A 24,433-nucleotide genomic window follows, 5' to 3' on the forward strand; every position below is an offset into this window, starting at 1 on the left:
TTCAGCTCTTTTTTCCCTGTAGTCTCTCTTCTCACTGCTCTCCTATTTTTGGGGGTACAAAGGGGAATTGCAGCATTACTTTGCTTTGCAGGTGGGACTTGGTACTCCTGCTGCTGTGCAGAGTAGGGAGGACGACAGTGGTAACAGCTAGGCACTCCAATCTGCTTCTATTGGAGTGAGAGCAAAAAGAGTCTCAAGCAGAGAATTGACTGGGAAAATGCTCAGTCCACAGCCCCCTCGAAATGTCAGATGCCTTAGCTGCCCAGGGTTTTGTCTGGAACCATGAGTGGGACTGGATATAAAATACCAGGACAGGACCAGACAAGTATGCCAGAACTCCAGTGCTGATGCCCCAGGCCTTCCAAATAGTAGAGATCTTCAATGACTGCAAGCGGTTAGGACCTCCGCTGTTAGAGGTCCTGTCTTTTGGATGAGGGGCAGAAAAGTCTCTTCTAGTGTTCTGCTGGGACACCTTCAGTACTGACTAGGACATGTCTAGATGGGGAAGGTCTGTCATGTTGAGAAACGTTTCACTAGCATGATATTAAATGTGCTTAGCACCTTTTGTAGACTGGGCCAAGTCGTGTATAAGAACATATTCACAGCCATGGTTAACCCTAGGGCTAAGTTAATCATCAGCGAACATGTTTTAAATACTACTGTTCTTGTCCTCCGGGATATTCTGCTTAATCTCTTGTTAATAAAAAAGTATCAGCCAACATTTTCTAACCTCATGTATGCACGTGGCCTTGGAAGGAGAAGCAATCACAGCCACTTCTTGCAGTCCCTCCATACAGCTGTTCCTTAGGTGTCTCCCATCCAAGTTATGACCTGTTCTAACCTAGCTATGTCTGCAGTTAACCAGAAGAGAGTTCCTTGTATTGAAACAGGATGTCTTCTTTATCCACAGACCTTGATAAACTAGACAATGAAAAGAGAGAGTTGATTCAGAATGACATTGCTGCTCTTCATCACTTTTATTCAAAGCACATAGAGTACCCTGACAACGCTGGCCTTGTAGTCCTCTTTGCACAAGTAAGTTGACCAGAATAAAATCCATTTAGGTAGGTGGTATTGTGAGAATCTAGTCTTTGTGAAAGAAACAAAAGACTGCAATGAGAACAGCATTCCTCGTATCCACAGCAGAGGGTAGTGGTAAAGCATTGCTATGGTGTTCTCTCCTAGGCTCAAGTTTCTAAATGTGATCCAGAAGTTCATTTATCACCGCTCTGGACAGGTGGCAAGGAGGCAGAATATCATTCTGGATAACATTTTGAAATCTTAAAATGTTTAATTTCACCTTTCTCTTACCTTGAATTTCACATATATTCAGACTTCATGTATTTTCCTGGACACGGTGATAGTTGTGATGCTCTAAGATTGACATTTCACCTTCATGCCTGCGTTCGCTCATCCCCCCTCTTTTAAAAAAAAAAAAAGTGAATGCACATTTTAATCCAGAATTGCCAAGCATCACTCTATCTTTCTGTCTGGACTCTCTGTTTAAGCCTCAAAACAAAGGGTGTCGTGCCGTCTGTGATGGTAGGTTTTTGAGATGTGGACAACTTTCTACTATTGGACTGAGACTGTGCACTCATTTTGTGTAAGCCAGTGCCTACCAGTAAGATGTCATCGTTGCTATTATCTTAATTAGTGTTTAAACTGCTGTACTTGAGGTGAAAGTTCCAGTACCGTATTCCATTAATTATCCTCTACGCCATCTGGTTTCCCATGATTCACTTTTTGGTTTTGTTTGGTTTTCTTTGATGATTGAAGTTTTCTTTCTGTTTTTTTAAGCCTTTTCAGTTTGCCTAATTATATAGAAAGAGATACATCCAAACCTCTGCTTCAATTTAAGGAATCTGACCTGTCCAAATTCTTATTGCGATTTTGAATATTTTGCTGGAAAGCAGCCAGAACCCCCAAAGATTCAGTGATTTTTACTAAAACAGTAGCTTCTCTCTTCTTCTCTGCAGCTAGTTTCGGCATACTGCTGACCCCCCATTTCCTGGTACTGCAAACCCCTGTTCCCCAGCATCCCTGACCTCCACATTGGTCCCTTCTGTCCATTCAAAACCCAGCTCATGAGATCAGCATCCTAGCCTGTCACTGTGTCCATGTTATGGTCTATACCTCCCTCCAGGTCCTTCCACTGACACCCCTTCTTGATCACATCATGCTCAAGGGGCTTGTCCTCTCCTTCTAGAGTCTGCATAACTCTGTCCCCAGCTTTCTTACCTGTTCTTGTCTCTTATCCTCTATTGTGTCACCGATACCAGCCTTGAATGCCGTTCAAGTTTCACAAACATCCCTTTGCACATGGAATGCTCTCCCTGAATTAAACTCTAACCCACTAATCTCTTATCCTTCAAATCCCTTCTCCTGACCCATTTCTGCTATGATGCTTACTAGAAAGAGCTGCCTACTGATGACTAGGCTGAGGGTAGTTGGAAGTACCTGACTATATATTTATGTAAAAAATATATATTTATTTAAAAAATACAACTTACAAATCAATTAGAACCATCAAGTTTTGTGTCCGTTGCCAACTTATGTAGCCCTGTGTTCTTATTGCTGTTAACCCCATCCTCCTTCCTGCCTGTTTTAAACTTACCTGTTTTATGTCTTGTCTTGTTTTAAATTTGATTATCGGCTTTTGGGACAGGATACTTGTACAGCCCCTAGCATGATAAGGCCCCCACCCTGACTGGGACCTTTTGGATACTACCACACTACAAGTAATAATTATTAGAAGTTATTTTACTGCTCTGAAGGTGATGGTGAGGACTCTTTTTATTTAGAACCATGAATTCTGCTTATGTAGTTCATTGGTCTTTATCTGAAGGCTGGTCAAGGTGGGTTGAGGATGGGGTTTCACACTGCTTCTAAAGTACAGTCCTCACTGTAGTGTGGCTAGTGGAGCATTGACGTATGTTCCCAGTAGTTTCAGTAAAGGGAAATGACGAGGGATTCTTTCAGGGGGCTTCACGTGCAGTTGACAATCCTGCTAGTCTATACTTGATCGGCCGCACCTGGGTCTTTTGTGTCTTCATTTGGCACTTGTGAGACAACAGATGTGTTCATTCCATTCTGGTATCACCATGGAAAGGAGAGCTTATCGATACTGGCAGGGAGATGTATGGGGGGTTAACTTTCTGCTGGCATAAATGCAGCTATCATCAAAATGGGGCCTAAACTACTTGATTGGGGTTGAGATGGATTTTAGTGACTGTGAAGATAGATGGGAAGTGCAGCTTTAAATGTTTAGTACACACGCATTGACACTGAGACTATTGTGCGCCAAATCCTGAAGTTCCTACTTAGACTAAGGGCTTGTCTACACTACTGCGTAAGTCAATGTAAGTTACATCACTCAGGGGTGTGAAAAAGCCACCCCCTGAGCAGTGCAAGTTACATCAACTTAAAACGGTGTCCACACCCGACAATGTCGGTGGAAGAGCATCTCCGGCCACCGTAACCTCCACCTCTCGTGGAGGTGGAGTAATTATGCTGACGGGAGAGCGCTCTTCCTTCGGCGTAGTGTGTCTTCACCAGATGTGCTATAGCGGCGCAGCTGCACCCAAGCAATGCGGTAGTGTAGACTAGCCCTAAGCTCCCATTGAGCTCAGTGAGAGAAAAAACATGAGCAGGGATTTCAGGACATGGCTTTATGGCCTGCTTGACTCCTTTCTTTCAAGTGTATTGACAAATATCTGGCCTTGTCCTGCGTCCATGTATTTTAATTAAACCTGTCTGTTTCTGCCCCTCCCACTATGTCTCCACCGTCATTTATTCCCATCGTTAGCTTGTACTCTTTTTGCCACAAAGTTCAAGTTCTTTGTCCATTACTAATAATTAAAAATAAATATTTGCACTGCAGGTGTAATTTGAGGCATTGACCAGGTTGCAGCCCCACTGTGCCAGGCTCTGTGTATCATATTCAAGGCGTTGCACAGGCCCTTCACTGTCTGTCTGGTTTTGTTCACCCCCCCTTTTCTTTGTGCATGTAGCTCTGTCCAGTCCTCTGTTGTTAGCATTCCTCTGGGCCAGATCCTGCTCCCATTGATGTCCGTAGTTAAATTTCCATTTGAAGCAGGATTGGCCTCTTTTCTCTCCTCTGCCACTTGCCTCACAATGTTCTCTCTGCTTGGAATAGTCTCGCTTTATACAGGCAACCTGTCTCTCCTTCTTCCAAACTCTTCTTAAGCCTCATGTCCTGTCCTTGGCTATCCAAAGGCTGATTTCCTCTGTGTTGTGGTCTGATCCTATTCTGGTGCATGAGTCTTTAAACTCCTCAACATGAGGGCTCTGAACACAAGTAGCTCTGTATAAATACTGATTAAGAATAAACAAAATTGCAATCAGATTACTGCAATTTACTGCTCAGCATGGTCCCTTATAGCCAGAGTATGTATGTGAACATGGAATATTAAACCAGAAGATGGTGATTACCAGAGATCTGAGCTAATCACTCTCTCTTTTCCTCAGGTTAATTGTAATGGCTTCACAATTGAAGATGAAGAACTGTCTCACTTGGGATCAGCAATATTTCCTGAGTAGGTAGGATTTTATTTTGTAAACAATAAAAATATTGTATTTAAAAAAAACAAAACAAACCCCAATACATGTTACAGATGTGGTAAATTGAATTAACCCATGGTTATGATTCTGTCTCTAATGAAATACGCAAAGATACTGGAGATGTAGCACAGTGGCTTCAAAGAACTGTCTAGTGTACATAGAGGGACCTGTATAGTACTGTGCAATAGAGTTGTGCAAGCTTTTTATAATGAGGTTTCACCTGCTTTTGTTGGAAACCCAAAAATCAGGCCATCTTTGCCAAAGAGTTCAATAAGGTCCACCTACCTTTTGATAAGGGTACAGTTTCAAGTGGCTCTGAACCAGTTTATGGTTTTAGACAGCTTTGCTTTAAAAACGTGATGATTTCAGCAGAGTTACCCTTTCAATTTGTTTGGAAGCCATGAAACTCAGGGTGTGAACCACATCCAGATTGATCTGAAACAATGGGCTTTTGATGATCATCTATGCAACTCTTTTCAATTTCTTTCGATTTCCTCCATAAAATGTTTCCATTTTGTTTTGTTTTGGTGGAGTCCTTAACCTGATGCTTTCTGCCCAAGTGATGAGTCTCTGTTCAATGCCATCTCCCAAGCTTTGTTCCTTTTTAAGTAGCTGATCTCCTTCCTACATTATTCCAACCTCCTCCTCCTCTGATGTTTTAACAGTGTGATATGTTATGTTGCCATGACAGTGAAAAATTATGTACAAACTCTTGTCAGCTATATAAGTAAATCACAGATGTTATTGAAGTGCTGTTCATGGAATAGGAGACATGGGTCTTTCTAGCGCTCCAAAGGAAGAAAGGTGCCCCCTTCAAGGGAGTTGGTTTGCAAATTCCCCTCTTGCTGCTGACAATATAGCCCATATTGAAAGCATTGCTTAATCTGAGTTTTCTAAGGTATTGAGCACATACGTCCATTGACACCAGTGGGAGCTACAGGGTGGTGGTTAGTTGTATTGCAGTAACATTTACAGTTCCCAATTGAGGCCCGGGTACCATTGTGCTAGGTTCAGTTTATGTTGTACATAAACAGAATAACACAGTCCTTCCTCCAAAGAGTTTACATTCTCTAAAAAGACAAGGCAAAGAGTGAGAGGCAGGCAGGGATGCTGTTGTCTTATTACAGATGGGGATCTAAGGTACAGAGAGATTAAGTGATTTACCCCAGGTCACAGAGGCAATCTCTGACAGAGCAGGGAATTGAACCTAGAGCTTCTGAGTGCCAGTCCAGTGCCTTAATTGTAAGACCATCCTTTCTATCTGAGGGTGCTCAGCAACTCTGTGAATTAGGCCTTTCGAATTTAACAACAATTATACCTTTTGAGCTAAAATTTCTCCTTCTTGATCTCTGACTAAAGATGCAATTATTATTTTGTGTGGGGTGTTAAAGAAGGTATGTTAGCTACTATCTCTACCTCGATATAACTGTGTCCTCAGGAGCTAAAAAATCTTACCGTGTTATAGGTGAAGCCGTGTTATATCGGACTTGCTTTGCTCCACTGGCGTGCGCAGCCCTGCCCCCATCTGAGCACTGCTTTACTGTGTTCTACCCTAATTCATGTTATATCAGGTCGCGTTATATCGAGGTAGAAGTGTGTGTCTAATAAAACAGACAAACTGAATTTTCTCCGAGCCCAGAGTGCTGGAGGACGTGCTTTCCCCCAGCAGTTAGAATAGTTTTGCACACTTTGTGTGCATAACTGAAAAATAATTATTTTTTTTCAGACTTGGGGCCTGGTTTTGCTCTCTGAAGTTGATAGGAGTTTTACAGTTGGTCTCAGACTCCAGTGCAAACAAGTGGCCTTTTGTGTACTAAGTTTCTGTCTGCATTTGCTTTCAAGTATAATAATACTTAGCGCTTTTCTTCCCCAAGGGGTCCCCAGGCACTTCTCAAGCTATGAGCCTGGCTCTGGTCCCACTGAGACTTGCCATTGACTTTACAAGGCCTTCTCCTGCTTCCATTATACATACCACTGTACTATAGTCACCCCTGGACAGCATTTAGCACACTGCACAACATGGGATGGAAGGACCGTTTGTCTGATCCTACCCTATTCATCAGCAGGACCATTTATTGTAATTTTATAATAACAATACTGTAACCTTCCTACGGTTACCTGTGTTTTTAGCTGAGACGCATCTTGCAGAGCAAGAGGACTGGAGCTATTAGATGCTTAAGTGATGCTTTTTGCTTTCAGACACAAAAATTGCCCTTTTGCTTTTACAGTGTTGCGCTGATGAACCATAGTTGTTGCCCAAATGTGATTGTAACGTACAAAGGGACCTTAGCTGAAGTCAGAGCTGTTCAAGAGATTGAACCTGGCGATGAGGTAAATGCACATCATGTGAGTGTAAATGCAGTGGTGTGTGGGCATGCATGTGGTAAAGTGGGGGTGAACTTGCTTGTCAAGCATCGCTCCAGTTAAAATGGAAGCCTGTTCCTCATATCTCTTGTCTTTCAATCAATTCTGAAAACTCACTTAAAAACAAAATTCAGGGGTGGAGCAAGGGGAGACAGTGTCTTTTTGTTGGTTAGAACAGAGAGGAGTGGGAGGCAGGGTGTTGTATCTCTGCCACTGGTTCAACACAGGAACCTGACCCCTCTATGCCTCACTTTCTCCATCTGTAAAATGGGTATAAGTAGCTACCTCACAAGGTAGCTTTGAGGCTTGAGTTATTGATGTTTAGCTGATGCTTTGAGATCCCCATATGAAAGGGGTCAATTGAAAGTAAACTATTATTATTATTATTTATTTAATAATTACCATTACCAATATAATAATATTGTGAGGAAGATGTGGAGGTAGCCAGAACAAGACCAAGTAAAAGGGGGACTGATTGCTTCTTTGCTATCCTACTTCTGTCTAGACAGAGTGTTCGCATAACATGGAGCTCATCCAGACCACACTGGGTAAAACAGGACCATGCCATGAAAGAATGAGTTATTTGGATCTCTATGACCCCAGTGGGGGCAAGACTGTCAATGAAGGCTGAATTGAATTTCCCATGACTAGAACAAGGCATTTTAGCTTGTGTCAAGCCAATCTGGTTCAGTCACTGATCTTTGACAATGTATCTTCAACAGCAAAGACCACCTTTATGTGTTAATTTATCTTGGGTAGGGTGGGGAGAAGGTGCTCAACGATAATCTTGAGTGACAACAAAGGTGCATTTGCTAAATAATCATGGAGTTTGTCTAGGATTTCACTGTTACACCCTCGATAATGGCATGTGAATGATAAAGGCTAATTGTGTTAAAATGAGTTTGAGATGAATTTTAGTAGCAATTGCCTATTTATTTATTTGCTTGGGCTTTTAATTTAAGTGTAATGAAAATAATGTGACTGAAGTTACTGAGAGGAGGAAAACTGTTTGAGGTCAGATTGTGAACACTTCTTATTGGCAATGGGTAAAGAGTTACTTGCCTGAGTAATGGGACAACCCAGGTGTACAATTCCTCCTCATTCTGAGTAAGGGAGTTGGTCACAATAACATCAGCACACATTGCAAACAAAGTTTAATTAATGCACATGAGATAATTACAAGCTGGCTATTTAGTGTGACATCCTGGACATAGTATCTTTTATAATGGACTTACTGTTTGTGGTGTTAAAATGAGAAATAGAACTCATCTTTTGACATCTTGACTTTTAAAGCTGGATTGTTATTTACAAAGCGATTGCTGACCCTTTGGTAAAAAATTCCAAAAACTGGAATCTTATATCCTATAACTGGTCTTTTAACATTTAAAAAAATGTGCACTGTGTGGACAAAGTGTGTTGGAATGAATCTCTTTGCTTGTGTACTACAGTCACATGGCCTATGTCTCCATCTTCTGGTTCAGTGTAGCCATTGCAACAGAAGACTGTCAGTTTCCACTTAAAGCTCCTGCACCTTGTGTGTTTTGTGCCTGCGAAAATAAATTGAGTGCCAGCATAGAACAAAAACACATATAAGTGAAATTGACTGCTGTTCAGAGAGAGTAAAGGACCAGCAAAGACTAGATCAGATTAGCACAACATTTTAAGACTTGGTTCAATTTTCTTATTTATAGTTTATTTTCTTGCTCTTCAGTGATAAAGTGGTCAACTGTATCGTGTATTTAGGATGTTTCTTAGAAGTATACCATTTTAAAACACAAAACAGTTTCGTTAGTTGCCAAGAGTTCCACTGTGCAGGGCTCAGAAGGAGAGGGAAATTAAACTAATGAACGGGAAATGCCTGTAAAATGACCTATAATAATATGCTTATACTTAAAAATATCACTGCTTTAAAAATAAATCAGGATTTAAATACCCTTCCAGAACTGAAGCACTGGATCCCTTTCAGAAAGTGGAAATCTCCTCAATAAATTAAAGCTCTTGTCCTAAATTTTCCAAAACTGCTAGTGATTCTGGGTGCCCAACTGGAGACATTGTAAAGGGACCTGGTTTTCAGAAAGAGCAGAGCACCCAGCCTCTGACAATCAGGCCCCTTTAATGTTTCTCAAGTTGGGCACCCCAAATCAGTAATCACTTAGGCCCCAGTTTCTAGCCTGGCAGGAGCCGAGATGGCACACTAAGCCATGATATTTTTAGGTATAGAAAAGCTCTCTTGCCCAGTCCAGAATCTTGCCTGTCCTGAGCCTCCATCAGAGGGGAAATTCCACCCTTAGAAGGAGGAAGCATTTCTCTGGCAGACTGAATTAATGAAATAGCGACTGATTGGAGCTGCTGAGAAGTTTTAAATGTAAGAATTAGTCCCTGGGAAGTGGGATTAGTGGACAGGTGATGTGATTGTAGGGATGCGATATGTTGTACAGGTATATGGTGATCTGATTATATTAGATATTTGAAATATATAGATTGTGTGTATGTGATGTTTGTTATAAAATGTGGGTGCACTTACTTTATTATGCAAGTTTTTTGATTGATTTTGTATGATTTTCCTTTAGATTTTTACTAGTTATATCGATCTGTTGTACCCTACAGAAGATAGAAATGATCGGTTAAGAGACTCCTATTTCTTCACCTGTGACTGCAGGGAATGCATTACTAAAGAAAAGGTAATATTACCATGGTATAGAAGTATGTTCCTGATGACCTACCCACATACCAGAGGCTTTTGTGCTATTTTCTATCTGACTAATCAGATTTGGAATGTAGGGAGTGCTTTCTGTCTGAGACCTTCTCTCATATCCTTTCTGTCCACTGTAACCATGAAGTATCATGGTATATCCTGGTAGGTACTTGTTGTTGAAAGGTAATATGAAAACCATTAGACCCAAGTTTTTGTACTGAGTGTCTCCACTGGGGCATTTTGCACAGAAATCAGTTTTTTCTGATTTTGGTATTCTTTCTTCCCCTCTTCCACCCCTTCCCCCGCATATTGTGAAATTCTCTTGGTTCTTCCTGGCTTTCTGAAAGTATTGCACAATGCAACATTACAAATACCAGAAGTCTCTCTGCAGTTCATGGTACCAGTGATGTACTGAATGATTGATTTATTCTAGTCTTTCTTCTGTGAACCAAGAAGTACCACAAGGATTTCACAGGGGGAATTTAGGGCTTGATCATGAACCCATCAGTGTCAATCCTGGCTTGCGACTAACTTCAAAGAGTGCAGTTAAAAGAGTTATTTAAAACCTAATTCTGTGCTGAATGGCTCCCACAGCCTGATAATTGGGGATTTTCAGCAAACAAATCTCTGCTTAACTGAGTTCTTGTATATGTGCTGCAGCTCAGCTTTAATGTGACAATACGTGTGTGGCACTACTATCAGATAGGCTAACTTTTGTATCCTTTCCATGACCTTGTGTGTTACCCTTGTTATATATAGTCCAAGAAAAAAGGTATTGTGATGGTAGCTGTGGGAACAAAGTTTCAATAAAAGCTCTTTATTAAAAAGAAATCTTGTTAGGCAGAAAAAATAATTGATTTGTTACATACTGTAGGTCACAGTTAACTGTACAAATTAATCAAAGAGCTATATATAGATGGCTTTATTTTAGTTGGAAATGTGTCACAATTACCAGGCTGACTGCCCCTCTGACTCCTCTTGATCTCTTTGAGTACGCCCTCTTTCAGGTCTCTCACCTATAGCTATCAGCTTTCTGAGGGTGAAATTACACAATTCTCTCACTCACATAAGATACTGGGCTGCAGGCCCATGTGATCAACCACGATTACTCAGCAGGCCTGACTTGTGTGCAGCACCTGCAGCTCTGTTCTCTCTAAGGCCAGGTCCACACTACAGCGTTAAATCGATTTAAACAGCGTTAAATCAATTTAACGCTGTAACCGTCCACACTACAAGGCACTTAAAATCGATTTTAAGGGGTCTTAAAATCGATTTCTGTACTCCAGCTAAACGAAAGGAGTAACCCTAAAATCGATATTACTAAATCGATTTAGGGTTAGTGTGGACGGATATCGAAGTTATTGGTCCTATTCTTTTACTGAGCTCCCAGAGTGCACCGCTCCGTAAATCGATGGTACCCTGGGACCATGGACGCACACCACCGAAGTAATGTGCCCTAGTGTGGACACGTAAAATCGATTTTATAAAACCGGTTTTATAAAATCGATTTTACTAATATCGATTTAAAGCTGTAGTGTGGACGTAGGCTATGGAAAAGACAGTGGTAACCAGTGACCGGTGTCTCCTTAAAGCAACATATTTAATATAATAAAAGCATTAAGAAAAAACAGTCTTAAAACAATAAAACAGACAGTACTCATGTCTAGTTTACCAGGTATCTATTTTCCACATCGGGATCCTGTAGGTCTAAGATTCTTTTGGACCCCTTGTGAGACGGGGTCTACAATCCTACACAAAAGAAAGGCAGGCAGGGGGTGAGAAGCCTGCCTGCCTGCAGACAGCAAAACCAGTCCCACCCTACCTCAGCTGTGAGAAATCTCAATTAGGGAGAGAGAAGGCCTCAACTGCTGTAGCTAATGAGGGTGAACCCAAGTATAAAGAGGAAGGAAGAGACCAGGTAGAAGAGCTCAAGACTTCAAGGGAGTAGTAACTCTTTGTTAGAGGAGCTAGTGTCTGCCTGCCTCCGAGAGACTACTTCCCTCCTGGAAGTACAAGGGAGGTAGCTGGAGATGGGAGCCTAAAGGACCAAAGGTGTTTTGATTCCTTCATGTGATGTTTATGGACTTGGCCTCTTTTTCTTGCTGATTGGATTTATGCCACCGTTGCCCAGGTCCAGGAGTGACCTAGGCTGCTTGAGCTGGGTCTTTGTACAAGGTGGTGTCAGTCACTGCTGACACCTCTCCTGAGAGTCTCATTAGTGAAGTCTGTTCCCATAACTCACAAACCATCCTCCTCCCGCACCCCCACACTTCCCTAAGAGAGAATGTCCTTTCAAAGCTGCTTAGTCCTTTTGATCTCCAGGTTCCCAGCCTGGCAAAATAAAATTTGCATCTTCCTTGGAGACAGGATGAAACTAATTGCTTCCCCCATTGTCTTTCAAAGGTGTGCCTGGATATTCTTATCTGGGACCATTGTGTTGCTTTCCTGCTTGTTCTTGCCATAGTCCCCACTGATTTTAAGCATTGCAGAGATATAATAAATATTCCACAACCCCCAATATAAATTGGTTTCTCGTTAACTAGGTAGCATATCAGTATTCTTAGATTATTATACAGGAACTCCATGACCATCACACTCAGTTTTCTATAATATAAATATAGGGTGAAATCCTGCCCCTGTTGAAGTCAAGGGGAGTTTTTGCCACTGGCATCAGTGAAGCTGGGATTTCACCCATAACATTTAATGTACCACTCACAAAACAACCTGTCACTCTTCCTCTTACGGAAATATCTACAGTCAAAAGGACATGAAAGGGAAGTATGGAATGGGATTCATTTTCCATTGAATTAATTTCTTGGTGGACCTAAAGTGTCTGGGGTTTTAGTATGGGAATTTAGAAAACTTATGTAAAATAAGCAGTGAACCTTCTTATTTAGAAGCGGGTTAGTAACTGACAGTGTGACCAGTTACTACAGTGCTTGGCACTTTACAAATCTGTGTAAAAACAATATTGGAAAACTCTCTTGGTTTACTGACAAAGGAGGGGGATGTCAGATAGCAGATCAAGCCAATACAGAACAGTGGACAAAATCTGCTGTTATACCTATACAATGGGGTCAGACTGTTTGAAATTCTGAGTCTTGAGTTATTCAGGTGAGACTAGATTATCATAATGGTCCATCTGGTCTTAAGATCTGTGAAATCTCTAATGTGATTGAAAGTATAATTTGGCCATATATAAAAATGATTGGAAAAGTGAATTTAGAGACGTTTGATTAGTTCTAGTCATGCAAGATGTACTGCATGTACAGCAGAGCCCTACTAATCTGCACTTCATTAATGTGCACGCTACGGATCACCCATGCACAACTGGCAGTCTTCCCCCACCTTTCGAAGCTCACATAGCAAGAACCAAGAGGCTTCTGACACCAGGAGTTCACACTTTAGAGTTCACACTGGGGTTAACACTAGATGCTTCTAAAAACCTAACGTCACAAGGCAGCAGTTCCGAGCTTTTGAAATTCTTGGAGAGTATCATAGCGTCTAGCTGGGGACACACTCTTAGCCTTCTTGGAGAGGCCGAGGGGCAATTGCCCTACAGGGGGTGCTTGTACTAGGTGAGGAAGCCATTGCAGAGATAACGAGAGCAAGCAGTAGCTTTCTGGTTTGTAGCATTATTGCATGACCCCACAAACCAGCACTGTTTCTGAGAGAGCCATTTTGCCACATCATCCCCCATAGTAACTATCTCCTTGCTTGTACCAGTGTTGTTCTGCTACTTCTGAGGCACCTATTGTATGGTGCCCAGCAGTATTGGCGAGAGAGCAGGGGGTTTTGAGACTTATCCTGAGGCAGTGCCTTGTGAGATGGAGTCAGAGGCGCTGCTGAATAGGTGCACTTTGCACCGCTTGTAGCTTCCCATCAACACTGTGGAGAAACTATGGCACCTGGATCTGAGTTGAAGACCTTATTGCAGATGTTGCAACCAGTTGGTACAAGTGACATTTTATAAAACACCTTGGGATAGCTCTTGCATTGTGGACGCAGTCATCGTCCAGGAGTTTGCAAGCTCAGAGCATTCCAGCCGAAGGTTTAGAGAAAAATGACAGAGGAATAGTCTACTTTATCTGTTTTCTCCCCTACAGATTTCAGTTGTTTCTTTGTGGGAGCCTAAAATTCCAACCATGCCTTTTAGTGTATTAATCTTATGTAGCTTTTAAGCTCTGTATGTGGATGTGCCTTTACCTGTGAGGTTTGGGATTGCATTTGTAATTCTCATGTGCTTCCTTCAGGACAAAGATAAATTGGAAATCCGCAAACTGAATGAACCTCCATCAGCAGAAACTGTCCGAGACATGATCAAATATGCCCGAAATGTGATTGAGGAATTCAGGAGAGCCAAACACTACAAATATATCCTTTGCCTTGCCTTTCTCTTGCCCCCGCTTGCTTGTTTTGCAAGTTTTAAATCTTTTTGATATCCCGAGGCTCACTCCTTTTAGACTCCCACTGCCCCCCACAATGCACTTCTGAAGGCAGTTAGAAACTAGACAGTCTTGTTCTCCTTGTGAAGAGAGAATTTTCTCTGAAGTGGGTGCGTGCGTGTATGAGAGGGACTGTCAGAACATTGTATTGCTGCCTTCTCTTTGCAAAAAGTGTTGTTATGCTGAAGAATCTGTTTGTTTCCCTTTAGACTGAAAATGTTTCCTGTCTTGAGTGAGATACGTTTTAACAGGTAGAAAATACTCAAGTAGATCCACCAAATCCCAGAACTGGATGGCTTTTTGGCCAATCTGTGTTTGTGCAGAAGCCCATACTTTCGAAGACATGATAGGTAGAAAAATAAAGAACCGAGCCAACAGCAGGATGATTTCAAAGCCGTTAAAATGTCAAAGCAGTTAGGAAGGTTAGTTATACTATTTACAGAGAGTCTCGTCTTATTGTCCTGAAGTTAAGGACCAGTCCAATGGACCGCAGTGGCCGTGGCCCTTAGCCAAGCCATACAGGCTAATTGCTCACCGCCAGAAGTTTCCTTCTTTTGGGATCCAGGCCAAGTCTGTGTCAGTTGCTTGTTACATCTGAGCCAGCCTCAGCCCTGGGTGCATTCAATGGACTTTCACCCCTTTATACTAGGTCTGGATTTGGCCCTCGGGCTGCACCTGCCCCGATTTGTCACAGGTGACAATTTAGCCCTTGAGAATATCTGGCGACTTGACACAACAGTCGGTGGATGTGGTGGTAGTAGAGGTCGATGGTTGATGTTAAAGGGTCTCCCTAGCTGAACTCAGCAATGTCAATGATGATTTAATGATAGAATAGTCTTGATTTTAAACGTTGGAAGGAGTGGCTACGAGGCCTTGATAAGGGGATCTCTCTGTGCTTGTGCAGAGCAGCAGCTGCAAGCACCTGTAAAAATAAAACTCAGCTGAGCATCTCACCCTGCACACTGAGCTGGTTTTGCAGCGGAGGAAATAGGTGTGGCCCACAGAAATCTGTTTCCACTGATAATCACATTGTAAACTCGTCAGAGCAGGGATTGTCTTCATATGTGTTGCACAGAACCATTCCCTGGTCGTGACTGGAATCTGCGTTTGCTCGTGCTAAATAAGCATGGAATAGAGCCATGAAGGAAAACCCTTCAAAAGGCTTTTAAAATTAGATAGGGTTTGTTTGTATTTTTAATCTTAAAAACAAAAAGCTTGCCAGAGCAGGTTAACTGTCCACCTGACATCCTGGGCGAGAGAGGCACACAGAGCAGACCCAAACATAAAATCATCTAATGGTCACACTAAGGACAAGCTCGTCTTACTATAAAAATTGAGGGAAGACCAGAAATGACAGGTAAATACCATTGACTAGTGAGGTGGGGGGTGGTCTTGTATAATGTTCGTAGATTATGAAACTTAAATTGTTTCCTTTAAAAATTACTCTTGGAATGCTCAGAAGGGTGTGTGCAAGAGAGAGAGAGGTGTGTGCAATTCCAGAGCTCTTCAAAGTGCTCTGCAAACACTAATCCTCATAACGCCCGTAGGAAGGAGACAAGTACTGTCTTATCTCTTGCATGAACTGGAGCATGGAAAGGTGATGCAGCAAGGCCAACTTGCAAGTCTGTGACAGAGCCAGGATTAGAACACTGGAGTTCCTGGAGTATGCTCAGTCCACTAGACCACACTGCCTCTCTGCGTAATAGAGGCTTTTGGTTCACACATCAATGAAAAAATTGTGCCATGCCAAAATAATTCCCACCAACTATTTTTGTTAAAAATAAAATCTAGCGATGAAATCCTGGCTCCACTAAAGTCAATGGGAGTTTTACCATTGCCATCAGTGAGGCCAAGACTTCACTCTAGATGTCTGCAGTCACAAGGGCTGCGTGTTTTAGGGACAGAGTAGCACTCAACACCAGATCCTGGGTGTTCATCTACTTGTGAAACTGAGAGCATTGCTTCTTCAGTTGCTGTTAACCACTTCAGCAGGAATACTTGTGCATTGCCATGGAGTAGGCTAGGGTCCAGAAGTAGCACAGGCTCTTTGCGAAATGGTCGTACTTAGTCTTTTGGAGGCAGAAGAAGAAATAACTTCTATCACTCACTGTAGAGCATGGCCATGAGAACTTATGTAGAGGATGTGAAAGCACTTATGGGAGACATGTTGAAATAGGAGGTTTAGCTATATCCCCCTGTGGCCAGATGCAGTTTGCAGTCCCCCATACCCCGTGACCCAATCCTTTTCTCAGCCTTGATGCAGGGATGGGGAATTCATACATGGAAAATTCCACTGCTGCCACGCTGCACTTCACCCCCCCACCCCCCAAAGTACACCAGCACTGGTGCAAGAAAACCACTCCAGTCTCAAGGCCGGGTTTGCAGGTCTGACAATTATGGTGCAGGCGGGGGGACATGCACCCTTGATCTGGAGTTGCTGAGACCTGGAACCCCTTGATGCCATTTTTAACAGTCCCTTTTTCAAAGAAGAGCTGTACTTAAAGAAAAGCTTCTCAAAACCATTCTTTACTGGACAATCATAAGGTGGGTATCCTCAAGCCGTATAACACAGGTATGTAGTTGGAAACGATTTATTTAATGTGTTCCTTGACTCCACTGTACCTCCTAGTGAATTACTGGAGGTTTGTGAGCTTAGTCTGGACAAGATGGGCTCCGTGTTTGAAGACTGTAATGTTTATATGCTGCATATGATGTATCAGGCCATGGGAGTCTGTCTGTACATGCAAGACTGGGATGGTGCATTGCGCTATGGGGAAAAAATTATCAAACCATACAGGTAAACTTAGGAGCTTTTATTTTTAATTACATAATGCAGTAAGTTGAACACATGTTTAAACAGAACACAAGGGCAGGCATCACTAATCTGATTGCAACTTGTATATAGATGCACTGTACAGTAGTGAATGTTCATGGCCTGTTTAGAGTGAGATGTAGGTCCAGATTCAGATAGTGTTTACTTGATCTGAATAGGGCCAAGGTATTAACAATACTTGACTTTTTGCAAATTCCTGCCACAGAATTGCAGGACCTGTTTACACCCCCAGCTGTCTTTCCTTGTATTGGTGACTGTACTAATCTTGCTTAGTTACTGTAACATATTTTCATCTCTAATATTGTATTGATTGTTTGCCTGAGACTAATTTTTTAATCTTAACCCTGTCTGAATACTGTAGTTAATATCCTGGCCCTTGAATATTAATAGAGATTCCAGTCGTCCTGTTGGTTCACTTCATTCATCACCCCCTGTGGTAAATGGCAACAGCAAGACTCTCTTCCCATTGAATGGACTGGGCAGCAGAGGGAGCTTGAACTCTGCTCCTCCTGATTCCCAGACTGAGTTTGTCAAGTCCTTGATAGTCTTGGCTACCTCTCCCTTGGAGCAAGAGCCTGAGAGAATGTGCAGACTCAGGGCTCTTGCACCAGGACAGGGGAGTGCAGCACAGCTAGAGCCACCCAGCTGTTACCTTTGAGAGGAAACCAAAGAATCTCCCTTGTTTGGTTTCTTTTCTGGGCCATGCGTCCCTCGCTTGTGACAGCCAGTACATTGCGCATGGGTCTGACCCCGCCACAGGTCTCCCCAGGAAATTCTCATCTAAAGGTGTAATTTGCTCTCCAGCTGAGGGAGTGCAAGTGAACCTCTCCCTTTGGATGCCAGTGTAAAGTCATAGATCAGCTGGCAGGGAGCTGTGATTGTGCTGGCTCACTCGCTTTCTCCCCGGGGGCTGAATAGTATTTATCATCCTTGTGACTTGCCCTGCTTCCACTAGCTCGGAGCCTGGCATTCCAGGTCAGCTGCTGAACCCAGATCCTGCAGTTTGTAGTTTACTTTGCTGCAACTGCAGAGCTGCATTCCAAAGACTTGTTCGGTAAACCCCCTCAGTCACCCCCATACACGCAATGCTGCCAGTGTGCCTTTGGAATAAGAAGAATCCTTAGAGCTTAGGGGCGGGGTGGCTCAGGGAATTGGTAATGGTACAGAGCTTTTCGCCCTTTTAGTGGGCCAGATTAAATGCAGTGACTACAAGTCACTGCCCCCTGGTGGCTGTTCAGAGGCCTAGGGTGGGTGAAATGAATGTTGGGATCTCAGTCCAATTCTCAGTTGTGTCCTCATCTCACAAACAATACATACTAACTCATGGCAGCCACAGCAGAGAGTGCAAGGACTGAATGGGCAGGGAGAATGAGCCAGCTTCTCACAGCTAGAGCCAGGGAGAGGGGTTGTGGGGAAATACTGTGGAAACTTTGCAGAATCTGATTATGCCAAGTTTTTCTTTCGCAGTAAGCATTATCCGTTATACTCCCTGAACGTTGCCTCCATGTGGCTGAAGTTAGGGAGGCTTTATATGGGACTTGAAAACACATCTGCTGGAGTTAAAGCTCTAAAAAAGGTATTTCCACCCTTACCCAGTAGCTAGAGCAATTTTAGCTAGGCATGTGCTCGTTGAAGTGTTACCATTTCTTAACCAATGAATGACTTGCTAGAAAACTTATCATGCCTGGTATTTAGTTACTTGATTTTCATCCTTTCCTTAATTCAGCGTGTGTTTGTTATAAAGATGTAATGCAACTGCTGTTACATCATTTCACTGTCTGTTATGCAAAGGTTTTTCCTGATCTTTTCACAATGAACTTTAATACTTCAGAATCAAAATAGTATGTATGTATGTATGTCATATTCCCTTCATTGAGTCAGAGTTCCACTTCAGCTAGAGAAATAACTGTAGGTGCAGTTGCATTTCGTTTACTTGCTCGTTGAAGGAGTTATGTCTCTTCCTTCCATCCACACCCTCACCCCCTCCCCACCCATTCCTGGCCCTTGAAGCATCGCACACTTTATTTCTATGGTTCATATATTGTTCAGTTGTTCAAAAACTGAACATGTTTCTGGCTCTCACTCATTCTAGAATAGGACACAGGCAGATAAATTTTCATTAGGTGGGTTGAATTTTTAATGCATATGATAGATTATATTGTGCTGTGATAGCAAACCCCTCACATCTTTATTTGATTCCTCTCCTCCCATTACTGATCTATAGTGTGTTTCATGAGCCTTTCTTTCACCTGTTGTTTTTGGATGTGTAGCCTTTTTGATACAAGTAAATACCCTTTTGATTTCCTTAACCTCAATGATTTTTTGTTACTTTGGTCTGGAATTCCCTGATTTTTGTAGAGGCTTTTTTAAGTAAGACAGACTTGAGCCAGTATTAAAGCAGACCTCCAGCCTACAAAAGCCTGCATAAATTACATATTTTAAATGTATTTTTAAAACAATTTAATGTTGGTCAGAATACAAACTGTGCAAGTAAATTTGTTGACAGTCAGTTTCCCTACATAAATATATTTTTCTAAAGTCTCATTTCCAAAAATAGCCTCCAGGAACACTCGAACACACCTTCAAAAGCATCCCAGATACTGGTGCTGCATCTTGAGGCTTATTAGAAAACAAAACAGTTGTCTTCTCATATCTCTTTGGAAATCGCTCAGACAGGATCTGTAGAGTTCATCCTTTGAGTGAGATGGGAAAGCATGGGTCATTGTTGCTATTCATGTGGAAGTTAAATCTTCTAACGCCAACAGTAGGGGATAATCCTAGTCAATATTCCCTTGGTAAAATGGGTTCTAAGATGTTGTGAGCTCTTACTCCATGGTTGCTCAGACTATGCACAGTGTGCCCAGCCATTTGATAGCGTTGTCACCAGCCTGGTGAAGAACTGGGAGCCTGCAGTCAAAGTAAGTCAACGGGCACTCATCAAGGATATGCGACAGTCTGAAGTTGACCACATCTACATCACGGGTCGTTACAGAAACCCCATTTGAAAAGATTGGCCACACAGTTGCCCAGTTCTGTTCAAAACCAGTTCAGGATTGCCCACAGGTGTCTTGGTCAAAACCTAGTGGGCACGTGGTTGGGTCAGTAACAAGAGCATGATTAATGACCGTCATCACTGCCCACTTGTTATGCCAAGCAGATTCCACAGTCATGTCCTGTGGTGGCATAAGTGACCAGAAAGGGCGTCTATAAGACATGTGAAGAGTTGAAGGTGGTTGAAGAGGTCTGAGTACAGAGGCAAGTTGCTGTTCTCACTGATCTTGGCCAGGAGCATCATGGAGACCCCTCCACACTGAATGTGTGGTGGTGTTATGTTACTGAGTATTGGCAGCTATGGCAACAGAGTTGCACATAAAGTCCTAGTAACAATGCACATAGATTTAAGCTCTACATTGACCAGCCTAGTGTGAAACAAGCAACACCAGACAGGAACACAGTACTCTACTGTTGAATAGGAGAGGGCAAGGGCTGATGTTCTAAGCGTCTGGACACACACGCCCCAGGTTGAGCTGGCCAGTTTTCTGAGCAAGTTGTTCCAAGGGGTAACTTTTTGGCAGCTGTCTTCAAGTGGTTATGGTACATCAATGACCTATCCAGTGTCATGCTGAGGTAAACCGGGTCTGGGTTGTGCAGCAAGCGTTGGACATTTAAGAAAATATTTAACTCATGGCATGGGCTTGCATTATGTAGATGAAATGTGATAGAAACCGGAAAAACTTGGCTGAAGGTGTCAGACTACAGTAGTCTGCCATGAGCTTCATATTCTCATTTAGGACCATGTCAATTTCTGAGGAGGATTGAGCGTGACAGCTGTGGCCGATGTCATTGGCATAGATAAACTTATGTGAGAGTATTGCTGGCAAGTCATCGATGTACGCATTGAACAGTATTAGTGAAAGAACGGAAGCTTGAGGAAGTCCACCAATCTGACAGGAACTGCAACCATCACCCATGTGGACTCTGAACCACCTGTTTTTGAGGAAGAGCTTTACTACTTTGACCACCTAAGGCAGGGCAACTCGAGAGAGTTTACACAGAAGACCTGTGTGCCAAACCATGTCATAAGCAGTGGTCAAATCCAAGAAGATGGCCCTGGCTTTAGATTTTGTTGAAAACTGTTGGCTCCATGGTGGCTTCTGTCCTTGGCAAAGTTTGGTCTTAAACTCTCCACTGACTGTTTCCACCCACATATCTCGCACTCCATTCCTCCGGTCTCACTTTGTTCTCTGTCCTCATTATTGCACCTAAGGCTACTTATTTTTCTGCTGCTCTTTGACAGATGGATAGTCTCCCTCAATTCTCACTTTAAAACCCAATTTTTTTTCTATTGCTGTAATACACACACGAGAAAGCCGTTTCGACACTGTCAATAGCACCAGTTGGTTTTGTCTACCCACAGTTTTAGATTTTAAACTCCTGGGGGTGCACTGTGTTCAGATGAAGAGTGTAGATCACCTTATACAATAGACCCCAATCCTGAGTAGAGCCTCTACATCTTATTGCAGCACAAATGCTTAAGTCTCAGCAGAATTCTCCTTTCTGATGTGTGGTGTGATTCCTTGATTGTGCTAGTGGGAGTGGCTTCGTGGTCTAAGGCATCAGGCTTGAAACATCTGATCATGTTATGTTCACTGAAGCCCTTTTGACTTGGTGAGATAAATAAATTGGGTTCCAGGCAATTTACCATGGGTATAGGAGAGGAGTTGAACTCATTGCTGTGGAACAGCTGTCAAAATATTCTCTACTCCAGCGGTTCTCAGACTGTGGGTTGGGACCCCAAAGTGGGTCACAACCCTATTTTAATGGGGTCTCCAGGGCTGGTGTGGTGGGGCTCAGGTTATAGGTCCCCTGCCCAGGGATGAAGCCCTTGGGCTTTAGCTGCCCCCTCTGCCTGTGGTGGTGGGACTTGGGGCCCCCCCCATCCAGTGTGGCAGGGCTAAAGCTACAGTCCCCTCTCCTGGGGTCATGTAGTCATTTTTGTTGTCAGAAGGAGGTGGCGGTGCAGTGAAGTTTGAGAACCTCTGCCCTACTCTATTCCCTAGCTTGCAGCTTTCAATCTTAGAGTTGGCAGCATTTCCAGTGGCGCTGTATGTACATAGTATTGAAAAATGCTTTGAGATCCTTCAGGATGAAAAGTGCCGTATGAATGTAAAACATATTCTATAAAATGAAATTCATATGGTTTCCTATGGAGTAGATAACTTTAAAGGGATAATAGCAAGAGGTGTCACCGTTCCATACCCCTGAGGAGAATACTTCTAGCCTAATGCTAACTATGAATCAATTATGTGAATATTTTTTCCTTTCACAGGCAATTGCTATTATGGAAGTAGCACATGGGAAAGATCATCCATACATTTCAGAGATCAAAAACGAATTCAAGGACCACTGAGCCTCTGAATCTATGCAGTCCTTCTACCTTTATTTAAAAGCCTTGCTACCAAACCTACAAGAGTGCTTTGAAAAGTGCTGTCTTATGAAACACTTCTGTAATGTAAGTGGCATGACAAACATGTGCACTTGGGCCTTGCATCTTGCATTCTCTAAGGCTTATGCAAAACATCTTCAACCTTTGCAAATTCTCAAATGCTTTTTTAAAAAAGGAAATGTCATGGTTTCATACAGATCATGCCTTCGACAGCTCATGTGCAAAGACCAATTTTTTTCCTCTACAAATTTTAATGTATTAGCTGTGTAAAGTAAATAAAAGTGGTACATTGTCGTGGCCCTACTTGTTTGCTTGTGCTTGCCTTAATTTTGTGACAAACTTTCTCTTATTCTCTGAAGAATTAAATATTTAAAGCAGCTACTTTTCCTATATCCATTGTTTCTAGTACTTTTCTTTAGGAGCTTGAAAATGTCTATTCCTACCAATTTAATTCCATTCCAAAAACATTGAGCTTAAGAGAGCTTGATGACCCTGGCTCAGTGCATTTGTGCTGAATTGTTGTAGGCTCCCTCCCCAATGTGCTTCAACTCTGAGTGTTTGTGGGCACAGTAGCAGCTTCTATAGAGGTAGCACATATAAGCCTTTGTCCACGCGAGGGCATAAGCTGGAGTACCCCCTCTGTCACAGGGATTAACCTAGCATAGGCCAGGGGCTAAGGTTTCAGTTCCATCGGTTTGGAGGGTGCTGAAGTTGGATTTGCCTTCATGCTGAACCCACAAGGGAAGGTGCCGTAAATTACTGCTATTATCCCTTAGCAATTTTGGAACCCTGCCTTCAAGATGGTCTTAGGCTGGGGAGTACCTGGCTTCAGGAAGCCTGTAACAGGGACACTGGCTGGGGTTAAAGTGAGCTGGTCTGAAGTGGACAGGCCTTGCCTTGTTAGAGAGAAGCCTTTTTGCCTCCAGCAGATCACAGGGAGCTGCCACCAGAGGAGCCAGAACATCCCTGTCTGTCAGTTGTTGAGTTGGAGACCAACTTGCACCCCTTTCCCCACCTCCAGAAGAATCCAAAAGAAGCTCAAATTGAAACACAGGGTTTATTTTTAAATGAGGCGGGACAGAGGGGGATTGGTTGGTTGTCTTTAAGAAGCCAGGAGGCTCCCTTTCCCTCTTAATTACACAGCTAAAGTCAATCAGGTATGGAGTTAAATTACATAAACATAGTGTACCATTTTTACGGCTTGCAGAGTGGGCATGAGAAATCGGAGATGGTAATTATTTTGTAGTAGCACCTCACCTACCCAGTCTGGCTTCAGGCTAGCTGCTGACTCAGTTTCCCATCAGTTCTAGGGCCGATTACCTGCCTTCATTCTCCACTCTGTGTAAGCAGGCTTATTTCTCCAGTCTAGGAAGAGACTAATCACACAAAGTTTTTCAAGTCCTTTATGAAAGTCTACATGACAAAATTAAGTCTGCGTAAGTTAATCGGCTTACAACCACTTCTGTAATTAAATTACTTTTGCATATCTATACTACACTCCTTGTGTCGGTGGTGCATGTCCTCACCAGGAGCACTTGCACTGATTTAACTGTTGATGTAAGCAATACAGCATCTGCAGCTACATCAACCTAAGTGTTACATTGAGACTACGTCGACCTAAGAGGTGGAGTTAAGTTAGTAGGTACATTTTAGTGTAGATGCTTAAAGTTAGATCAATGTAAGCTGCCTTAATTGACAGAAAAATCCACAAAGTGACACACACAATGCAGGCTGACACTCTGCCTCTCCTCTCTGCTGTTCTTGACTCTGAGCATGAGAAGATTAGACTAATCCACTGTGACCTCTTCCAGGAACTGCTACAGTACCTCTCTTTGATAGCGCTTTCTCACCATAACTGGAATGATGTTGACAACCACTACCAATGTTTATAATCCTATCCCAAGCAGCAGTGTCAGGGAAGGAAGAAGAGTAGAAAATTCAATGAAGTCTACTAAGGCCTTTGGTGTGCCAACCTAACAAACATTAGAGGGGCTCAAATACTGCGGTGGAGGGTGCAAGTTTAAAACCTTAAGCTAGACAGGAAGAAAAACAAGTGAATTTCCTTAGGG

General features: G+C 42.7%; 1 protein-coding gene across 1 annotated transcript in view; it reads left to right on the top strand.

The window, feature by feature from the left end:
• SMYD2 (SET and MYND domain containing 2) overlaps positions 1 to 22,734 on the top strand; it is a 41,388-nt gene extending 18,654 nt beyond the window's left edge. The window contains exons 5-12 of the mRNA XM_030557523.1: positions 911 to 1,035; positions 4,489 to 4,556; positions 6,810 to 6,912; positions 9,516 to 9,626; positions 13,894 to 14,014; positions 16,708 to 16,882; positions 18,386 to 18,494; positions 22,248 to 22,734. Coding sequence (XP_030413383.1) covers positions 911 to 1,035; positions 4,489 to 4,556; positions 6,810 to 6,912; positions 9,516 to 9,626; positions 13,894 to 14,014; positions 16,708 to 16,882; positions 18,386 to 18,494; positions 22,248 to 22,328 — 893 coding nt within the window. The 3' untranslated portion in view covers positions 22,329 to 22,734. The remainder of the gene's footprint in view (positions 1 to 910; positions 1,036 to 4,488; positions 4,557 to 6,809; positions 6,913 to 9,515; positions 9,627 to 13,893; positions 14,015 to 16,707; positions 16,883 to 18,385; positions 18,495 to 22,247) is intronic.
• The last annotated feature ends 1,699 nt before the right edge of the window (positions 22,735 to 24,433 follow it).

This window comes from Gopherus evgoodei, chromosome 3 (genome assembly GCF_007399415.2).
Source record: "Gopherus evgoodei ecotype Sinaloan lineage chromosome 3, rGopEvg1_v1.p, whole genome shotgun sequence".
Taxonomy (NCBI): Eukaryota; Metazoa; Chordata; order Testudines; family Testudinidae; genus Gopherus; species Gopherus evgoodei.